We start from the raw sequence: 15,544 nt of genomic DNA, 5'->3' as shown, positions 1-15,544 counted from the left end.
AGATCAATATTGGTCTGACTGAAACTGAATGGAAATGGTCCACGCCGGTCGATGCTTTTTTCTCAAAGCACAACTCCTGGTCTATAAAGCTCAAAATATACATTCGAGTTGTTGTCTTTCTTTCGCTCCTCCTATTTTCATTCCCGCCTTCTCCACTGTGGCATTCATGTACGTTAGTGTTGCGCTTCGCTGTACCTTCTTCAATGTTCAAATAAGAAATCCAATCTTTTACTCCCTTCATCCTTCGTGGTGGCCAAGTAATGCTGTTGTTCCTCCTTTGTCATGGCATTCCAGCGGGTCCGCTTCTGCTTGTTCCTCCACATATAGTAAACTTTGGCCAGGGCGTACGCAACAATGGTGGCCACGCAGATGGCAATCAACTGCCTGTTTCCACGGCGATAGTTGGGCGAGTCATCTTTCCGATAAATGTTTGACGATGCAATCCCAGAGAGTTGAATGGTGATATTATACAGAGCGGCACTGACGGCACGGGTGCGGACGGAACCGCTCATACGACTGCACCAACCGGCCTGGGCGGCGTGGACGGAAGGATAGCCTAGCAGAATAAAAGACACCGCATACTGGGCCCAGTGGGAGATCTTGTCAACGGCGACATAGTCGACGATCAAGCAGGGCAAAATCCAGACTTGACACAAAAGGCCGATGATGGCAATCTGGCGAACACGCTCGGTCAGGGCGGTCACCCACAGCATGTTGAGGGCGGCGAAGACGGTGACGGGTATGGTCAACAAGGTGATGTGGAACGCGTTGAATCCCAGATGCTTGAGGGCCAGGGTCAGGTACGCCTTTGGAGGGGCGCCCGGGATCTCGAACAGCATCCCGATCACATAGACCGGCCACAAGTCATAGTCGCACAGACTCTTCCACAGCATGCGCGCCGTGATGGCCTGTCGGTTGTGCATGTCACCTTTGGACGGGTCGTCGCGCAGGACTTTGTTGACGATGATGGTCTCGTCGCGCTCGGTAAACCAGCCATTGGGAAACAAACGGCTTTTGGTCTGCGTGGGGCCAGAGACCAAGAACACGAAACTCAGGAAGCCAATGACCATACTGATGATGGCTTCGATCATAAACAGCCACCGCCATGCTTCTCGCCCGGCCACACCGTCCATGTGCAGCACGCCATAGGCAATGAACGCCGCGATCACGCCGGACATGGAATCGGTGAACCAGAACAGCGCGAGTCGAAACGGCATCTCTCGCCGGGTGAAGTAGTACGACAGATACAAGATGCTGTCTGGGATGAAGCCGCCCATGAACAGGCCAATGAAGAAGCGGCATGCATAGAATCCCGCCCGGTTGTGCATGAAGAATTGCCCGCCCGAGGCCAGCGACCAGCAGATGATTTGCACAGGAAGCCACCGGTCCACACCGAGTTTCTTGCCAATAAGTTGCGAGGGAATTTCCGCAATCAGAAATCCAACCCGGTACATGTTCTGGGCATTGTTATAGTCGTTGGTATTGATGTGGATATCCTTGAGTAATGTCGACGAGACCGCCAGCGACAAGTTTCCGCGGTCAATGTTCAGGGCGAAGAACATGACCAGAATCCAAGACAAAATCTTCAAGTCGGCCTTTCGTCGCGCAATTCGTTCCTCACGGTACGTCCAGCGAGCATCGGGGTCGAAGCGGTGGATGTTTTCATAGTCCGGCCGTGGTTGGTAGTAGGGTGCCAGGTCTGGGTCATCAAAGACACTCCTGACCGTGGCAATGGCGTCCGGGTCATGCTTGGAAACTTTGAACAGTGAGGAGAACGTGCCAATATCTTGCTGTTCAGGCTCTGCAAGATCTCCCAGCTTGCTGGGTTGGCCAGTGGAAGCATGCGGCGAGCCGAATTGTTCTGTGTTGACTTCGAAGACGCCTTTGTCTTCCACGGTTGGAAGGGGGTCTTGGTGGCCCATTTTTGTAGTCAGAGAAAGCAGGCCAAGTTCTCAAGACTGGAAACACTGGACTCACAGGTTGTTACTTGCCATTGCCGTCTCGCACAGAAAAGTATCATTTATATGTATTTCCGCGGTGATCGAACCTCGACACCTCTCGCCGTCTCCACTGGCCATGGTCGAGCCTGGATCAGCAATGTATCATCTCACTATTGCTCTAAGCTCTCGCCCAGAACCAGGTAAGCTTTGATGCTTGGTAGAGGTAAAACGCACTGAATGCAGACCATCTCCGATGGCATGCCTCGTCCGGACCAATCAGAGTGGGTCCTGCTGGAAACGCGATATAGGGGCATGTTTCGTGATGAGAAGGGTCTTGATAAGTATACTTTGAGGAACCCTTCCCGCCGCACATCTCGGTACTTGTTCACCCGCGCTGCTGGACTAGTTTGTCCGTGAAAGATCCACCTGAGACTGTACGGTGCCATTACGATCATTTGGCGTCGAAAAAAAGGCCTTCAAGAAACCCCATTTATCCAAAAGATAAGCATAAAGGATAGGTGTACGCGTAAGTAAATGAACGCAACTTCCGAAACAAATCACGCCTTACCGGCAATCGCACATGGCTCACACCAGGTCTTGCTCATCAACGGCCAAAGCCCCCGGACCGGCTCATTGTCGCGGCAAAAGGTGAGCGAAGTTGAACTACTATATCCTGGCCAGGCTAGTCGATGTATCTTGGCTTCTGGCACACTTCAGCGCTGTCGGGTGGGAACAGAGCATACTGATTGGGTTTCCAACTCAAGTCGTCTTCATGAATTCCGTGCAACAGAGGGTGAAGCTATCATGGTTACGCAAGCCTCGTGATCGAAGAGTCAACGGAGTGGCCTTTGGAGTGCCGTGGCCTAGAGGGAAGCTGCCGCCGGAGGATACTGATTTTCGCTGTCTGGACAATGGCGAAAAGTCCATACCCCTCCAAAGCTGGGTTACCGCATATTGGCCAGATCAGTCGATCAAGTGGACGGCTCACGCAATATCGGCCCATGCACCTTTTGACGACGAATACACGATCGTCGCTTCTCGAACAATAGCGAAAGAATCATCTCATTCGGGTCCATCCTCCCGGACTGGATCCTCGTCGCCCCAAGGTCCGACAATCTCCATTCTAGATCTGTCTGATACGGTTGAAGTCGACACTGGGGTTGCCAGAGTCTCGTTCTCAAAGTCTGGATCTGATGTGATTAGACAGATTTGGCTGCCTGGTCAAGGGGATCTTGCTGGCAATGGTCACTTGATCTTAAAGACCAAGACCATCTCGCGCGGTCAGGGCGCAGACAGTGATGTCGTCGATAACCACGACAACGGAACGGCTCGAAGCCATACACTAATCAGCCAAATCTCAAACATAGTCATCGAACAGAATGGCCCATACCGAGCAGTCGTCGCTGTGCGCGGCAACCACAAAGACAACTCCACCGACTCGGCCGCACCACTACTACCATTCATCCTCCGGTTCTACCTCTACGTTGGTTCACCGACAGTGCGGATCGTGCACACGCTGGTCTTCGACATCGATGCCCACAAAACACTTGTCACAGGGATCGGGTTGCGCCTCGAAGTGTCCATGAGCCGTGAAGCACTTTTCAACCGCCACATCCAGTTCGCAGGAGTTGGAGAAGGAAAATTCGCCGAATCTGTTCAAGGCTTGTCAGGACTGAGGATGAACCCAGGAGAAAATATTCTTTCTGCGCAGCGGTCAGGAAAGCACATCGACAAGATTGGGGATCCAGTGTTCGAAAGTAGACTTAGATGGGTGCCTGCATGGAATGACTACACACTCACTCAACTCTCCCCTGATGGGTTTGAGATCCGGAAAAGAACGAAGAAAGGCTGCAGCTGGGTGCGTAGTGCCAGTGGAACCCGCGCAGGGGGGCTGGTATGCATGGGAACCGCGCAGCGAGGTGTCGTCACGCTGGGGATGAGAGACTTCTGGGAGAGATTTCCGACTCAAATCGATGTCAGAAACGCAACACAAGACAAAGCCGGAGTGACATTGTGGCTCTACAGCCCAGAAGGTCGAGCGATGGACATGCGCCCCTACCACGACGGCTTAGGCCAGCAAACTTATGACGACCAGCTTGATGCTTTGAAGATCACGTATGAAGACTGGGAGCAAGGCCACGATACTCCCTATGGCGTCGCCCGGACCAACGAGCTGTACTTATCCGCGACTGAGACATCTTCACTGGCTTGGGATGGCCTAGCATCCATGGTGGATGATATGCGCAACCCTCCGCTTCTCATTGCTGATCGAACGTATCTCGCCGAGACGGGGGCACTAGGCACATATTGGAAACCCCGTCCCGACCCCGGCACTCCAGACACAGAATTTGAAGCAACATTGAACCGCAACCTGGACCTCCTATTCGATTTTTACAAAGCCGAAGTCGAGCAAAGGCGCTGGTACGGATTCTGGGACTACGGCGACATCATGCACACCTACGACACGACCCGTCACACATGGCGGTACGACGTTGGAGGCTACGCGTGGGACAACTCCGAACTGTCACCCGACTTGTGGCTGTGGTTGTATTTCCTACGCACAGGACGTTATGATGTCTACAAGATGGCTTCGGCGTTGACTCGACATACCGGCGATGTCGACGTCTATCACACGGGTCAATGGAAAGGGCTTGGGACTCGACACGGCGTTCAACATTGGTCCGACAGCTGTAAACAGCTCCGCATCTCCAACGCTCTTTACCGTAGGTTCTATTTCTACATCTCCGGAGGTGACGAGAGAGTAGGTGACCTGTTGAGCGAGACCTTGGAAGGCGAACAGACTTTGTTGACGCTCAATCCCTATCGCAAAGTGCGAGAGGACCTTCAAGACATTCGATCTTCCGACACGGCCATCATTTCCCTTGGAACAGACTGGTCGGCTCTGGCGGCATCGTGGCTGATAGAGTGGGAAAGAAATGGTCCTCGTTCTGACCTTGCTAGATCCAAACTCCTCCAATCGATCCGTGGCATTGCTCAGCTCAAAAATGGTTTCGTCACAGGAACGGTTTTGTACCATGTTCCTACAGGTACCATCAAGCCCGTGTTCGATGATGGTGTCGGACAAGTCCAGGTCTCTCATCTGTCGGCAATGTTTGGACTGGTGGAAGTGTGCTCAGAATTGATTTCTCTGTTCCCTGACGAAGGGGGCTTTAGGAGTGTCTGGCTGGATTACTGTCGCTACTTCAATGCGGACCCCTCCCAACAGATCGAACGGTATGGCGTCGCCTTTGGAGCAACTCAGCTCGGCCAGGGCCATTCTCGATTAACGGCGTATGCGGCTCGTCAGCTCGGCGACCATGAACTTGCCCGACGAGCATGGGGGGAATTCTTGACTTTGGAAGGCTATGGACATGATTCACATGATGACCTTCGCTGCCAGTGGCGGACGGAAGTGGTCAAGTCGACTGAGACTTTGATCCCGGGGACGGTGGAAATCCCTTGGATCACGACCAATTTTTCCGCGCTGTATGGCTTGGCGGCAATACAAAATCTGGCGTGGATTGGAGGAGATGCAGATCCAGAAGGGGAAAAGAGACAAGGCATCATCTAGCCTTCGAGTGTATATTGCTAAGTAAATCTTCAAGGATTTGTTTGTAATATTGTGGTATATATAAAGAAATAGGCGTATGGTAGCTTCTTGAGAGCATAGATTGACAGAGCATAGAGTTGACAGACCGCTGTCCCAGTCAAAGGGGCTGAGTGGAAGGTAAGCAAGTGTACTGAGCTGGAGAGTTAACACGACTCACAGCCTCGTCAGGGGCTAGTCACGTGAAACCTAGGTCACCGGTTCACGTGACTAGCAAGGCTGAACGAGTGGCAGCCAGAGGTCTCTTTTCTGCCCTCGTCCAAATCCCTCAACAACTCAATGTCGGCCGTCTTTCCATGAGGGATACGAAGACTTCTTGAACATATTCGAGTCTAGCTTCTTTCAGCCGTTGAGTTCCACTCTGCGCTTCAATATGTTTCTGGCATCTCCTTCGCTAAGGTGATAGAGGCCCATATCCGACAGAGCCTTCCTGGCAGCCTCGTTACTCTCGAAGATGAGTTTTTCGGCATCCCAGAGACCCATTTCTCCGGATTCACCATCACCAGAACCATCATTTTGGTTTGAAGTGGTGCCTTGTTCTGGTACAACTTCCTCACCTTCGGCGTCGCCGTCCCCGAAGCCCCAAGCATCCTCTTCGCCATCGGCCAAATTCCGCTGTGGATTTATGCCCGAATTCAGCGAAAGGAGAAACACTGCTTCTTCGAGCCGTTTCATACTAGCGCCAATGACGCCGGGCAGTTTGGCGGTCTTTGCAATACTCTCCTCAATTGCGCCCAGGTCTCGCTTGAGTTGAGCTGCGCCTGCAGCTGAGAAGGTATGATGCATGAGGACATTGTCGTATATCTCCCGCTGCACCGCTGCACAGTAATGCTTGGTGATTCGACGCATCGACACAGGGGAGAGGACTCGGGCCAAATAGCCCAGAAGAACAGCCGTGGTCTCGAAGAACCCATCAAGACTCGGGGATGGTGCCGTAGACAAAGCGTCTGACGGTGTCCCGATCAAAGAGGACCACTGTGCATATTTTGCATACGGCCTGAGAGCCGCACGCACGTTGACTTCGAATGCACGATGGATTTCTTCCTCGCAGCGCTCACGGAGTCGGCGGTACGCAAGAGCCGTCTGATCGAAGAGCCCACTTCCACCAGCATCTCCGTCTGCGTCAGAGGACTCGGTCGCTTTGATCGAATTGGATGTCTTTGCTGCCACATCATCTACTCTCAAGTTCGTCCCAATGGAGGCATTGGCACCCGAATTGGTTTTGGCTCGGTAATGAAGTTCATCCCACAGTTCCAAGAAGAAGACATCGTCACTCCAATCCGACATCTTGCGTTCAAGAAACTCGGCACTTCCGTAGATCTTGGCCAACGACTCCAGTCCTTTCAGACCGAATGCGTCGGCTTCGGATCCGCCGTGCAGCAGCCGTCCGGCGGTGTGGGAAGCAACAAGGTAGGCTTGAAGGGCACCGTGTAGATGGTTATGATAGTCGTCGAAAATCGATAGTTGGATGTCCAGGAGAAACTTCATTTTCTGGCTAAAAGAAGAGAGACCTCGATATCGATTTGTGATGGTTTCCAGAAGATCGTTTAGGCGGATTGCACCCTTTGTGGGTTTGGTTTGCGTGGCATCGGCGTCAAAGTCAACGTCTCCGCTATCAGGTGCGTCTCTGATGCTCTTGTAGCGAGACAATGCGAAATCTTTCTCGACAGCCAGCCATGGAGCGAAATAGCCATGCTTTTCCAAAATGATCCATGTTACCCCTTTCCATTCTGTCAACATTCGGGGGATCGGCATATATCCCCATGATTCTCGAATGGCTGTGTCAAACGCCATGAGCTCATGCATGAAATGAGACAGGAGCTGTGGCTCTCGGGCTATTTGCGGAAGAAAAGACAAGCATTTTTCAATCACCACAGGGAGCAAGGCAGTAATGAAGGCGGATACTCCGTCAGTATAGATGGATTCCAAGGCCTCAGACGCCCGTGCTCGCTCGTCCAATATAGGTCCAAGCATGTCTGACATAAATGCGCTGTGTCGATCAAGGAGATCCAGGATGTGAGTGAGAAAATACTCCGGTTTGTCCAACCGGTTCGTCGGCCTCTCTCCATAGAAATGATACCGGAATCGGACGGTAAGAGGTTGCACCATGGCCTCCAAAGGAAGCAGAACGACAGGTTCGACGGAGACAGAAGGGCCAGTAGCGAGCTTGTCGCCGAAGGAGGCGATCAAATCAGGTTCCTGGAGCTGCAAAAGCAGTTCAACCTGCTGCTTCCATTGTTTTTCGTTGGTATTGGACATATTCAACTCTTTCCCGGGCCACTTCATCTGCTCCAGGGTCTCTGCAAGAGCGGCCTCGAGTACCGCCTTGATTTGAGTATAAAGGTCCTTTGACTCCTGTTCAAACATGTACAACAACTGAGGCGCAGCCCCCTCGGCGGCTGGCTGGGCATCTTGCAAATGCTGCCATAGGCTCCGCAGGCGAAGGTAGGCACGCAAAGATACCTCCGGGTGCGCGGAGAGATTTTGTCTGGCCTCGTTCCGCAGAGTGTTCAATTGCTGGACAAGTTCAAGATATCCCTGGGCTATTTCGAGGTTGCGGACCTTGCTCATTCGCGCCTCAATCTTGCTGGTGGCTTCATCACTGGCGTCCGATAGGGCAAGGGCCTCGAGGCGTCGGTTGAAATCAGCCTGTTGGGCTTGAAAAGCTTCGGCTTTTGTCCTCAGGTCGTTGGACCGCTCCTCAACCCGGGATTGGGCATCTCGCAGACTTTCTCGTGCACTTCGAAGCTAACCCACAGCTGTCAGGACTAGAAGCTACAGGCAGTCCTAGAGATCTTACCTGTTTTCTCAATAGGTCTTGTTGCTCTTGAACCCTGACAAGCAGATTATCCACCTGCTCGAGGTCCGCTGCGGTCTGTATCTGGTCGTCGAGGTAGTCTTGTACTCTGATGTGAACATCGCCGGTCCGGGTCAATTGTAGATCGGCCATGCTGTCCCAAGTCCAAGAATGAGCACAGAGACAATGTGCGAGGCAGATTTGCAACAGTAAAAGTCGCCGCGGTTTGTGGTGGAAGACTCAGGCGAGGACTTAATGAAGTTGAAGTGTCTTTCTTTCAAACGCGTCATTGCGATTGGAGACGCGATCAACCGCCAAAAAAGACCCGATGACGCTGACACTCGATCCAATATATTGTTTATGTCAATCATGCACCCCGTCAACAACAACATAATGGTCGTCAAGTAGTCCTTTCGTCGTCTCGCCGACGACGCTGTCGGTAACTACAACTCATATCATCATGAACAGCCCTTCGAAGCGGCGGAAGAAGAACGACTCGAAGCCCGCCGCGGTCCAACACCGCAGCCTCGACTTCTTCTTTCGCAAACCGACTGACCAGACAACGAAGACTGCCAACAGCGCTTTGCCGAATGGGGACCCGATAGTCAAAGACCAGTCATTCCTTGAAGGCGATCAGAGCACCTCCGAGAAAGCCCTATCAGACGAAGAGTTGGCTCGAAGACTACAAGAAGAATGGGCCCGGGAGGACGAACAAGAATCCAACGGCCATGTACCGTCCAGCCGTGCTGAGGATACCAAGCACAAGGCGGAAGACGATGTGAAAGACTTTGTCGCGGCTGCGCTTGAAGAGCCTGATCCTGTCGCGGAGGCACAACCGAACCGTACTGTGTGGCAGAAGAATGTCCTCGGTCTCCAATCCACGGCATCGGAGGAAGATACAACCACATTGACCATACCATTTGACCAAAGTCCGCTGACGTTCGAACCGGGCAAATATGTGTCTGAGCTGAGACGACACTGGTCAGCAGATGGAGGCGACGCATCTTATGCATTACTAACAAGATGCTTTGTCCTCGTCAACTCGACGCAGAGTCGAATCAAGATCGTCGACACGCTGGTCAACTGTCTCAGGACCCTCATCGAAGCCGACCCAGACAGTCTGCTCCCAGCGGTCTGGCTTGCGACCAACTCGATCTCGCCACCATACATTTCTCTAGAACTCGGCCTGGGCGGATCAGCAATATCGAAAGCCCTGAAGAAGGTGTGCGGGCTCGACAATGCCGGGCTGAAGAACCTCTACGACAAGCACGGAGACGCAGGAGACGTGGCGTTCGAAGCGAAAAAGAGACAGAGTTTCACACTGCGGAAACCAAAGCCTCTCACCATCAAGGGGGCATATCAGACACTGGTCAAGATCGCAAACAGCAAAGGCCATGGGAGCGTGGAGCAGAAACAGCGGCTTGTAGAACGGCTGCTGCAAGACGCCCGCGGGCCCGAAGAAAGTCGATATATTGTCCGGACACTGGTGCAGCACTTGCGCATTGGCGCCGTCAAGACGACCATGCTGATCGCACTGGCACGAGCGTTCCAACTATCTCGTCCAGCAGGCGCAGACTTCCCCGTTCGAAACGCCGCCGACCTGGCCACCCTTAAAAAAGACGAGTTGGCCACAGTCTGGGCGAAAGCCGAGGAAGTCGTCAAGACGTGCTTCGCCCGGCGTCCGAACTACAACGACCTTGTCCCTGGTCTGCTGGAAGTCGGTGTGTCTGACGAACTACTCGCCCGCTGCGGCCTGGCACTACATATCCCTCTGCGCCCCATGCTGGGCAGCATCACCCGCGACCTCAGCGAAATGCTGACAAAGCTACAAGGGCGCGACTTCAGCTGCGAGTTCAAATACGACGGCCAACGCGCCCAAGTCCACTGTGACGAGCGGGGCAAAGTGTCCATCTTCTCTCGCCACCTGGAAGTCATGACAGACAAGTATCCAGACCTGGTCGCTCTGGTACCCGAAATACGAGGCGACGGCGTGTCGAGCTTCATCCTGGAAGGTGAAGTAGTCGCCGTGGACCGAAACTCCGGTGAACTCAAGACCTTCCAGACCCTCACCAACCGCGCCAAAAAGGACGTCGACATCGGATCTATCCAGATCGACGTGTGTCTATTTGCTTTTGACCTAATGTACCTCAACGGCGAACAGCTCCTAGACCGACCATTTCGCGAACGCCGCGCGCTATTACGCAGCATGTTTGTGGAAAAGGAACACCACTTCACCTGGGTCCAAAGCATCGACGCGACCTCGGCCGATTCGGAGACTGTGCTTGAATTTTTCAAATCTGCAACAGACATCAAATGCGAGGGCATCATGGTCAAAGTGCTGGACAATCTGCCTGCCCAGAATCCTGTCCTTGACGCAAATGAACCAGAAGAAGCAGATCCAACTATCCCGGTGACTCCAAGCAAAAAGGGTAGTAAAAAGTCAGATGGAGACAAAACTTCTACTACGCGCCGAAAAGCCCTTCTCGCCACCTACGAGCCCGACAAACGACTCGACTCATGGCTCAAAGTGAAAAAAGACTACGCCACCTCCGCCGACACGATCGATTTAGTGCCTGTGGCAGGCTGGCACGGCCAAGGCCGAAAAGCGAAATGGTGGTCCCCCATCTTGTTGGCGTGTCGGAACCCCGAAACCGGTTCTCTTGAGGTCGTGACGAAATGCATCTCGGGATTCACCGATAAATTCTACCAGGCCAACAAGGAAAAATACGCCCAGGGCGGAGATAATGTCCTCGGTCGTAAACCGGCTTATATCGAGTACTCTGGTCCGGAGCCGGATGTCTGGTTCGAGCCCCAGGAGGTCTGGGAGATGGCGTTTGCGGATATCACGCTTAGTCCGACGTATACGGCGGCCATTGGACTTGTGAATGAAGACCGCGGACTGAGTATGCGGTTCCCGAGGTTTTTGAAGGTTAGGGAGGATAAAGGGATTGAGGAGGCGAGTACGAACGAGTTTCTGGCGAGTTTGTATCGGAAGCAAGAGGCTAGAATTAGGGAGGCGGGCGGACAAAGTAGTAATGGTGTGAGTGGTGTGAATGGTGGTGGATTGGAGGAGGGTGATGGAGACTTTGATGAATAGGTACTTCGTTTGTTGGTTAGTGCATGAATCCATAATCTGGCCAGTCTGTGTCCTGCGAATAGGCCATTCAAAGGGGTTCAGTGCTTGGTATATGCGTCCTGAGATTTCTGTCTTGATGTTCTCTCTATTTTTTCCCTCTTCGAGAATCCGAGATTCCCACAGGGCCCACATGGTGATGATCTGAGATCTTGTCGTTCCTGTAACTGTGATTTTGTCCTGTACGTTGTAGGCAGCTGTTCAATCCCAACACAATCTCTGACTCAAGGTCAGATGTATCAGCCAGCCCAACTCTGAAGTCGGCGGGGAGAAGTTCTGGCCATTGAACATGATCTGTTAAATCTGTTCAAGAATGTCATCCACAATATGTCCGTGTTGTGATTCTTTAGGCACTCCGATACAAACCCCTTCACGAATCACATGAAGAATCATGACATAACCTTGGTACAATCAAGGTAGAGTTCTGACGGGGTCACGGTCAATATTTGATGTAGCGAGAACGCACCAAAGTATCTGCGTCAAAAATCGAACCACAAATCTCGTTCAGAATTCCGCCAACACCATTTCTTCAACTACCTAGCCCTTGCCAGGTTTTTCAGGTAAACCAATCCAATCATCACCAGAAGTATTGAATCAGGGCGATGAGACAAGCATCAAAAAGTAAGTAAAAAGGGAAACAGCACACAACAATGATGAGCATCAAGGCAAGCCAAGACAACAGTAGCACTATTAGGCTGAGGTTTCTCCTCCAAACTCTGCTCAAGGCAGAAGAGTGATGGAAAAACACAAACAGAAAGAAAACAGAACAGAACAAAGCACACAGAACAAGAAAAGAGAATTGGCTACTGGGAGCTACAGCTACAGCACTTGGCACGAGACGATGGCAATGGGAAACTACAGCACTGGGCACGCGAGCACTGCAAACAAGGGTACTTGGCGTAAGATGGGAGCACTGGGCACGAGAACGCGAGTAAGGCGATTGGGAACTACAGTAGTGAGAATCAACAACAATGGACATGAGAAACAGAGCTGAAAGAGGGCAAAGAACACTGGAAGAGCGAAAAAGCGAACAGGCACTGGGCATGAGAAGAGGACACCCGAAACGAAGAAGACTGCAAAAGAAGAACATTGGAAAAGAAGAACACTGGAAAAGAAAACATTGGAAAAGGAAAACACTGGAAAAGAAGACACTGGAAGAGCGGAAAGGACTGTGGGACAAGCGAAGGGGCACTGGCCAAGAAAGAACGCGCTCTGGCGATGATCAAGTGGAGATGAAAAAGGGTGTGGGAAACTACAGCGCTGGGAACAGACGAGCACATTAGATAAGAGGACACTTCAAGAGCGAAAGAGAACACTGGAAGAGAGAGAGACAACACTGGAAAAGAGAGACAACACTGGAAAAGAGAGACAACCCTGGAAAAGAGAGACATCACTGGAAGAGCGAAAAGACAACTGCATAAGGGAGAGAACACCGGGCACGCGAGCACTGGACCCACGAGAGACCACTGGAAATTGGACGAGAACATGGAACACTGGAGAAGATCAAGTGGGGAAGGGACAGATATGGGAACTACAACGCTGAGAACTGGAGAAATTGGGCACGAGATGAGAAGACTGGGCGCGAGAGAGAACATTGGCAAAGGAGAACAACACTGGAAAGAGGAACAACACTGGAAAGAGGAACAACACTGGAAAGAGGAATAACACTGGAAAGAGGAACAACACTGGAAAGAGCAGAACCCTGGAACGACAGCACCGAGAACAAGAAGACTAGACAAGGAAGAGAGCATGGACAAGGAAGAAAACTGGAAAGAGGCAGGACACCGGAAAAGAGACAGAAAACTGGAAAACAGAGAACACACTGGGACATGGAGAAGGCGGGATCAGAGCGAGAGCACTAAGCACGAGAGAAAATGCTGGGCACGAGAAGCACACTGGGACTGAGATCAAGGAGAACAAAATAACACTGGACAAACAGAAAGCAAAGGTCACTAAGAACTATAGCAATGGGCACGAGGGGGAAGCTGAGCATAAGAGAGGAAACTGAAACGAGGGAGAAACACTGGAACAGAGAGCACTGGAAAGCAGACAGACACAGAGACGGAGAGGGAGCTTGAACAGTGAGAGCACTGCGCGGAGGAAAGACGGGACACGAACTGAAACAGAGCGAGACTGGGCACGAAGTAAAGTCAAAGGGTTGGAAACAGAGAGAACACGAACACTGGACACGAAAGAAAGAAACAAGAGAGGTAGAGATCTGAACAGAGAACTGGACAAGAGAGATATGCGACGGCACTGGACGAAGCAGATGGACAAGAAATGACCGAGAAAACAAGGCAATTAGAAACTGCACCACTGGGCATGGAGAGAACACTGGGTGCAGAAAGTGAGAGCGACACAGTGCACAAAACAGCACTGGGCAGAAGAGAAAACACTGGCCACGAACACGAGAGCTTTGTGGGCGTGGGAAGACCACAGAAGCACGAGAGCGCGAAACCTGGGGAAAATGCGCATAGAAGATGTAAGGCAAGAATAGTGAACATCACGAGACTGGGCACGAGAAACAGGCTCAGAGCAGTGGCGCACGATGATGAGGACGGGAGACACCCAAAGGCACGGAAGAACACCACTGAGATTGAAAGCACACGTGAACACAAAAGAACAGGTCAGAAGGGCCAGGGAGGAGATAATGGACACGAAGACGAGATCTGCGAAAAGCGGCCACGAGAGCAGGAACACATTCCCAAAGCAGATGAACACAAAAACAGATAACGGAGGACGGCATGGAGAGGCAAGAGGCAAGGAGAGAATAGAACAGGGGAGAACAGGAAGACTATAGCACAGAAAAGAAAAACTCACCTGAATTTCGAGCGTGAGAACCGGCAGGAAGTAGCACGAGTAATCGCGGTGGAAGAGAGCCGAAAAGGGGGAGAAAAGGGAGGCAGAAAGATAGAGTAGGAAACAGAGCAATAGCCAGATGATAATATCGGGACAAGGCGAGAGGAGGGAAAGACTCCGAAAGACAAGGTGATGGCAAAGAGAACAGCAAAGGGAAAGGACAACACAGAAGTCGAGAGATCGAGCGCAAGATATGGAGCAAAGAACTAAACGATGAGCAAGGACACGAAAAAGAACTTGAAATAGGAGGATCACCAGCAGGACACCTGGATGGGATAGGAAGGGCACGTCAAGTATGGACAATGAAGGCAAGACAACTCTGCGGGCAGAAGTGGGTCGAGGACGATTGGAAGAGAAATGAAAGAACTGGTGAGGAAACGGAACAGCAGGATGACTGGAAAGCTCGAGGAGTAGGACAATAAAGGGTTAGTTGCCGCGACAAGTCAAGGACTGAAATGTAATAGGAGAGGGGAATAGTGCAAGAAAGGGGAGAAGAAAATGACACATAGAAAAGAATGTAAGGAAGGACAGACAGAAGAGTGGTAACAGTAAAAAGCAGTGGAGAAGAAGTTGGAACAAGAATCAGGGTAGGGGCACGAGAGTCGCAATAGGACCGGACAGAAAGATAGATGGAGATGGACTTGCGGACGGGAAGAGGAACGACCAGGGAGCACAGTCACGAGGCGAAGCACGAAGACGAGCACGAATAAAGGCAGTAGCAGACAGGAACAGGAACAAGAACAGGAACAGGAACAGGAACAGGAACAGGAACAAGAACAGGAACAGGAACAGGAGTAGGAATAGAAACAGGAACTAGAACAGGAACAGGGATGCACAAGGCTGGGCTACAATGAGGGCACACGAACGATGGGACTCGAAGCGTGGTCACGAAGGAGGACTGAGATTGGAGCAGGACATGGGCAAGCTCCCGAGGCCCATGTAGGCGGAGCGAAAAGGAGCTGAAGACACAGAGACAGCAGCAAGACACAGAAAGCATGAGAAAAAATGGGATAGTGATACAGGGAAAGACACATTGGGAAAAGAGATACAGAACAAAACGGAGAAGCAAGACACAGAGCTTACCGGTGCAGGAGAAGACTGGAAAAATAGATAAGAGCAGAGAGCAGAGAGCAGAGAGCAGAGAGCAGAGAGCAGAGAGCAGAGAGCAGAGAGCAGAGAGCAGAGAGCAGAGAGCAGAGAGCAGAGAG

The 15,544-nt window shown here is 51.8% G+C and overlaps 4 protein-coding genes across 5 annotated transcripts; 2 read left to right on the top strand and 2 right to left on the bottom strand.

The window, feature by feature from the left end:
• Window positions 1-200: 200 nt before the first annotated feature.
• HMPREF1120_04611 (retrograde regulation protein 2) lies at window positions 201-2,000 on the bottom strand (the record flags this gene model as incomplete). Its single annotated transcript, XM_009158745.1, has 1 exon — window positions 201-2,000. The coding sequence occupies exon 1, from the start codon at window positions 1,920-1,922 to the stop codon at window positions 201-203; it is 1,722 nt and encodes a 573-aa protein (XP_009156993.1). The 5' UTR covers window positions 1,923-2,000.
• A 302-nt stretch (window positions 2,001-2,302) lies between these two features.
• HMPREF1120_04610 (uncharacterized protein) lies at window positions 2,303-5,632 on the top strand. The gene has a single exon (XM_009158744.1). It carries the CDS (start codon window positions 2,713-2,715, stop codon window positions 5,509-5,511), a length of 2,799 nt encoding a protein of 932 aa, XP_009156992.1. The 5' UTR covers window positions 2,303-2,712; the 3' UTR covers window positions 5,512-5,632.
• HMPREF1120_04609 lies at window positions 4,591-8,608 on the bottom strand. Of its 2 annotated transcripts, XM_009158743.1 has the most exons (3): window positions 8,348-8,608; window positions 5,708-8,295; window positions 4,591-5,656 (listed from the first exon to the last, which is right to left on the bottom strand). In XM_009158743.1, exons 1-2 carry the CDS (start codon window positions 8,495-8,497, stop codon window positions 5,890-5,892), a joined length of 2,556 nt encoding a protein of 851 aa, XP_009156991.1. In that variant the 5' UTR covers window positions 8,498-8,608; the 3' UTR covers window positions 4,591-5,656; window positions 5,708-5,889. The 2 variants fall into 2 exon arrangements, with proteins under 2 accessions (XP_009156991.1, XP_009156990.1); XM_009158742.1 differs by having other exon boundaries at window positions 4,591-8,295.
• Window positions 8,609-8,670: 62 nt separating this feature from the next.
• Window positions 8,671-13,106, top strand: HMPREF1120_04608 (DNA ligase 1). The gene has a single exon (XM_009158741.1). The coding sequence runs from the start codon at window positions 8,805-8,807 to the stop codon at window positions 11,439-11,441; it is 2,637 nt and encodes an 878-aa protein (XP_009156989.1). The 5' UTR covers window positions 8,671-8,804; the 3' UTR covers window positions 11,442-13,106.
• The last annotated feature ends 2,438 nt before the right edge of the window (window positions 13,107-15,544 follow it).

Source organism: Exophiala dermatitidis (genome assembly GCF_000230625.1).
Source record: "Exophiala dermatitidis NIH/UT8656 unplaced genomic scaffold supercont1.4, whole genome shotgun sequence".
Taxonomy (NCBI): Eukaryota; Fungi; Ascomycota; class Eurotiomycetes; order Chaetothyriales; family Herpotrichiellaceae; genus Exophiala; species Exophiala dermatitidis.
The sequence above is the reverse complement of the archived record's forward strand: the minus strand, read 5'-3'. Positions and strand labels throughout refer to the sequence as shown.

Excerpts from the sequence above, each read along its gene's own strand:
- HMPREF1120_04610 (XM_009158744.1), top strand. The coding sequence starts at position 2,713 with ATGAATTCCGTGCAACAGAGGGTGAAGCTATCATGGTTACGCAAGCCT.
- HMPREF1120_04609 (XM_009158742.1), bottom strand. The coding sequence starts at position 8,497 with ATGGCCGATCTACAATTGACCCGGACCGGCGATGTTCACATCAGAGTA. Across the intron at positions 8,296-8,347 it reads AAGACCTATTGAGAAAACAG|CTTCGAAGTGCACGAGAAAG; the intron begins GTAAGATCTCTA and ends GCTGTGGGTTAG.
- HMPREF1120_04608 (XM_009158741.1), top strand. The coding sequence starts at position 8,805 with ATGAACAGCCCTTCGAAGCGGCGGAAGAAGAACGACTCGAAGCCCGCC.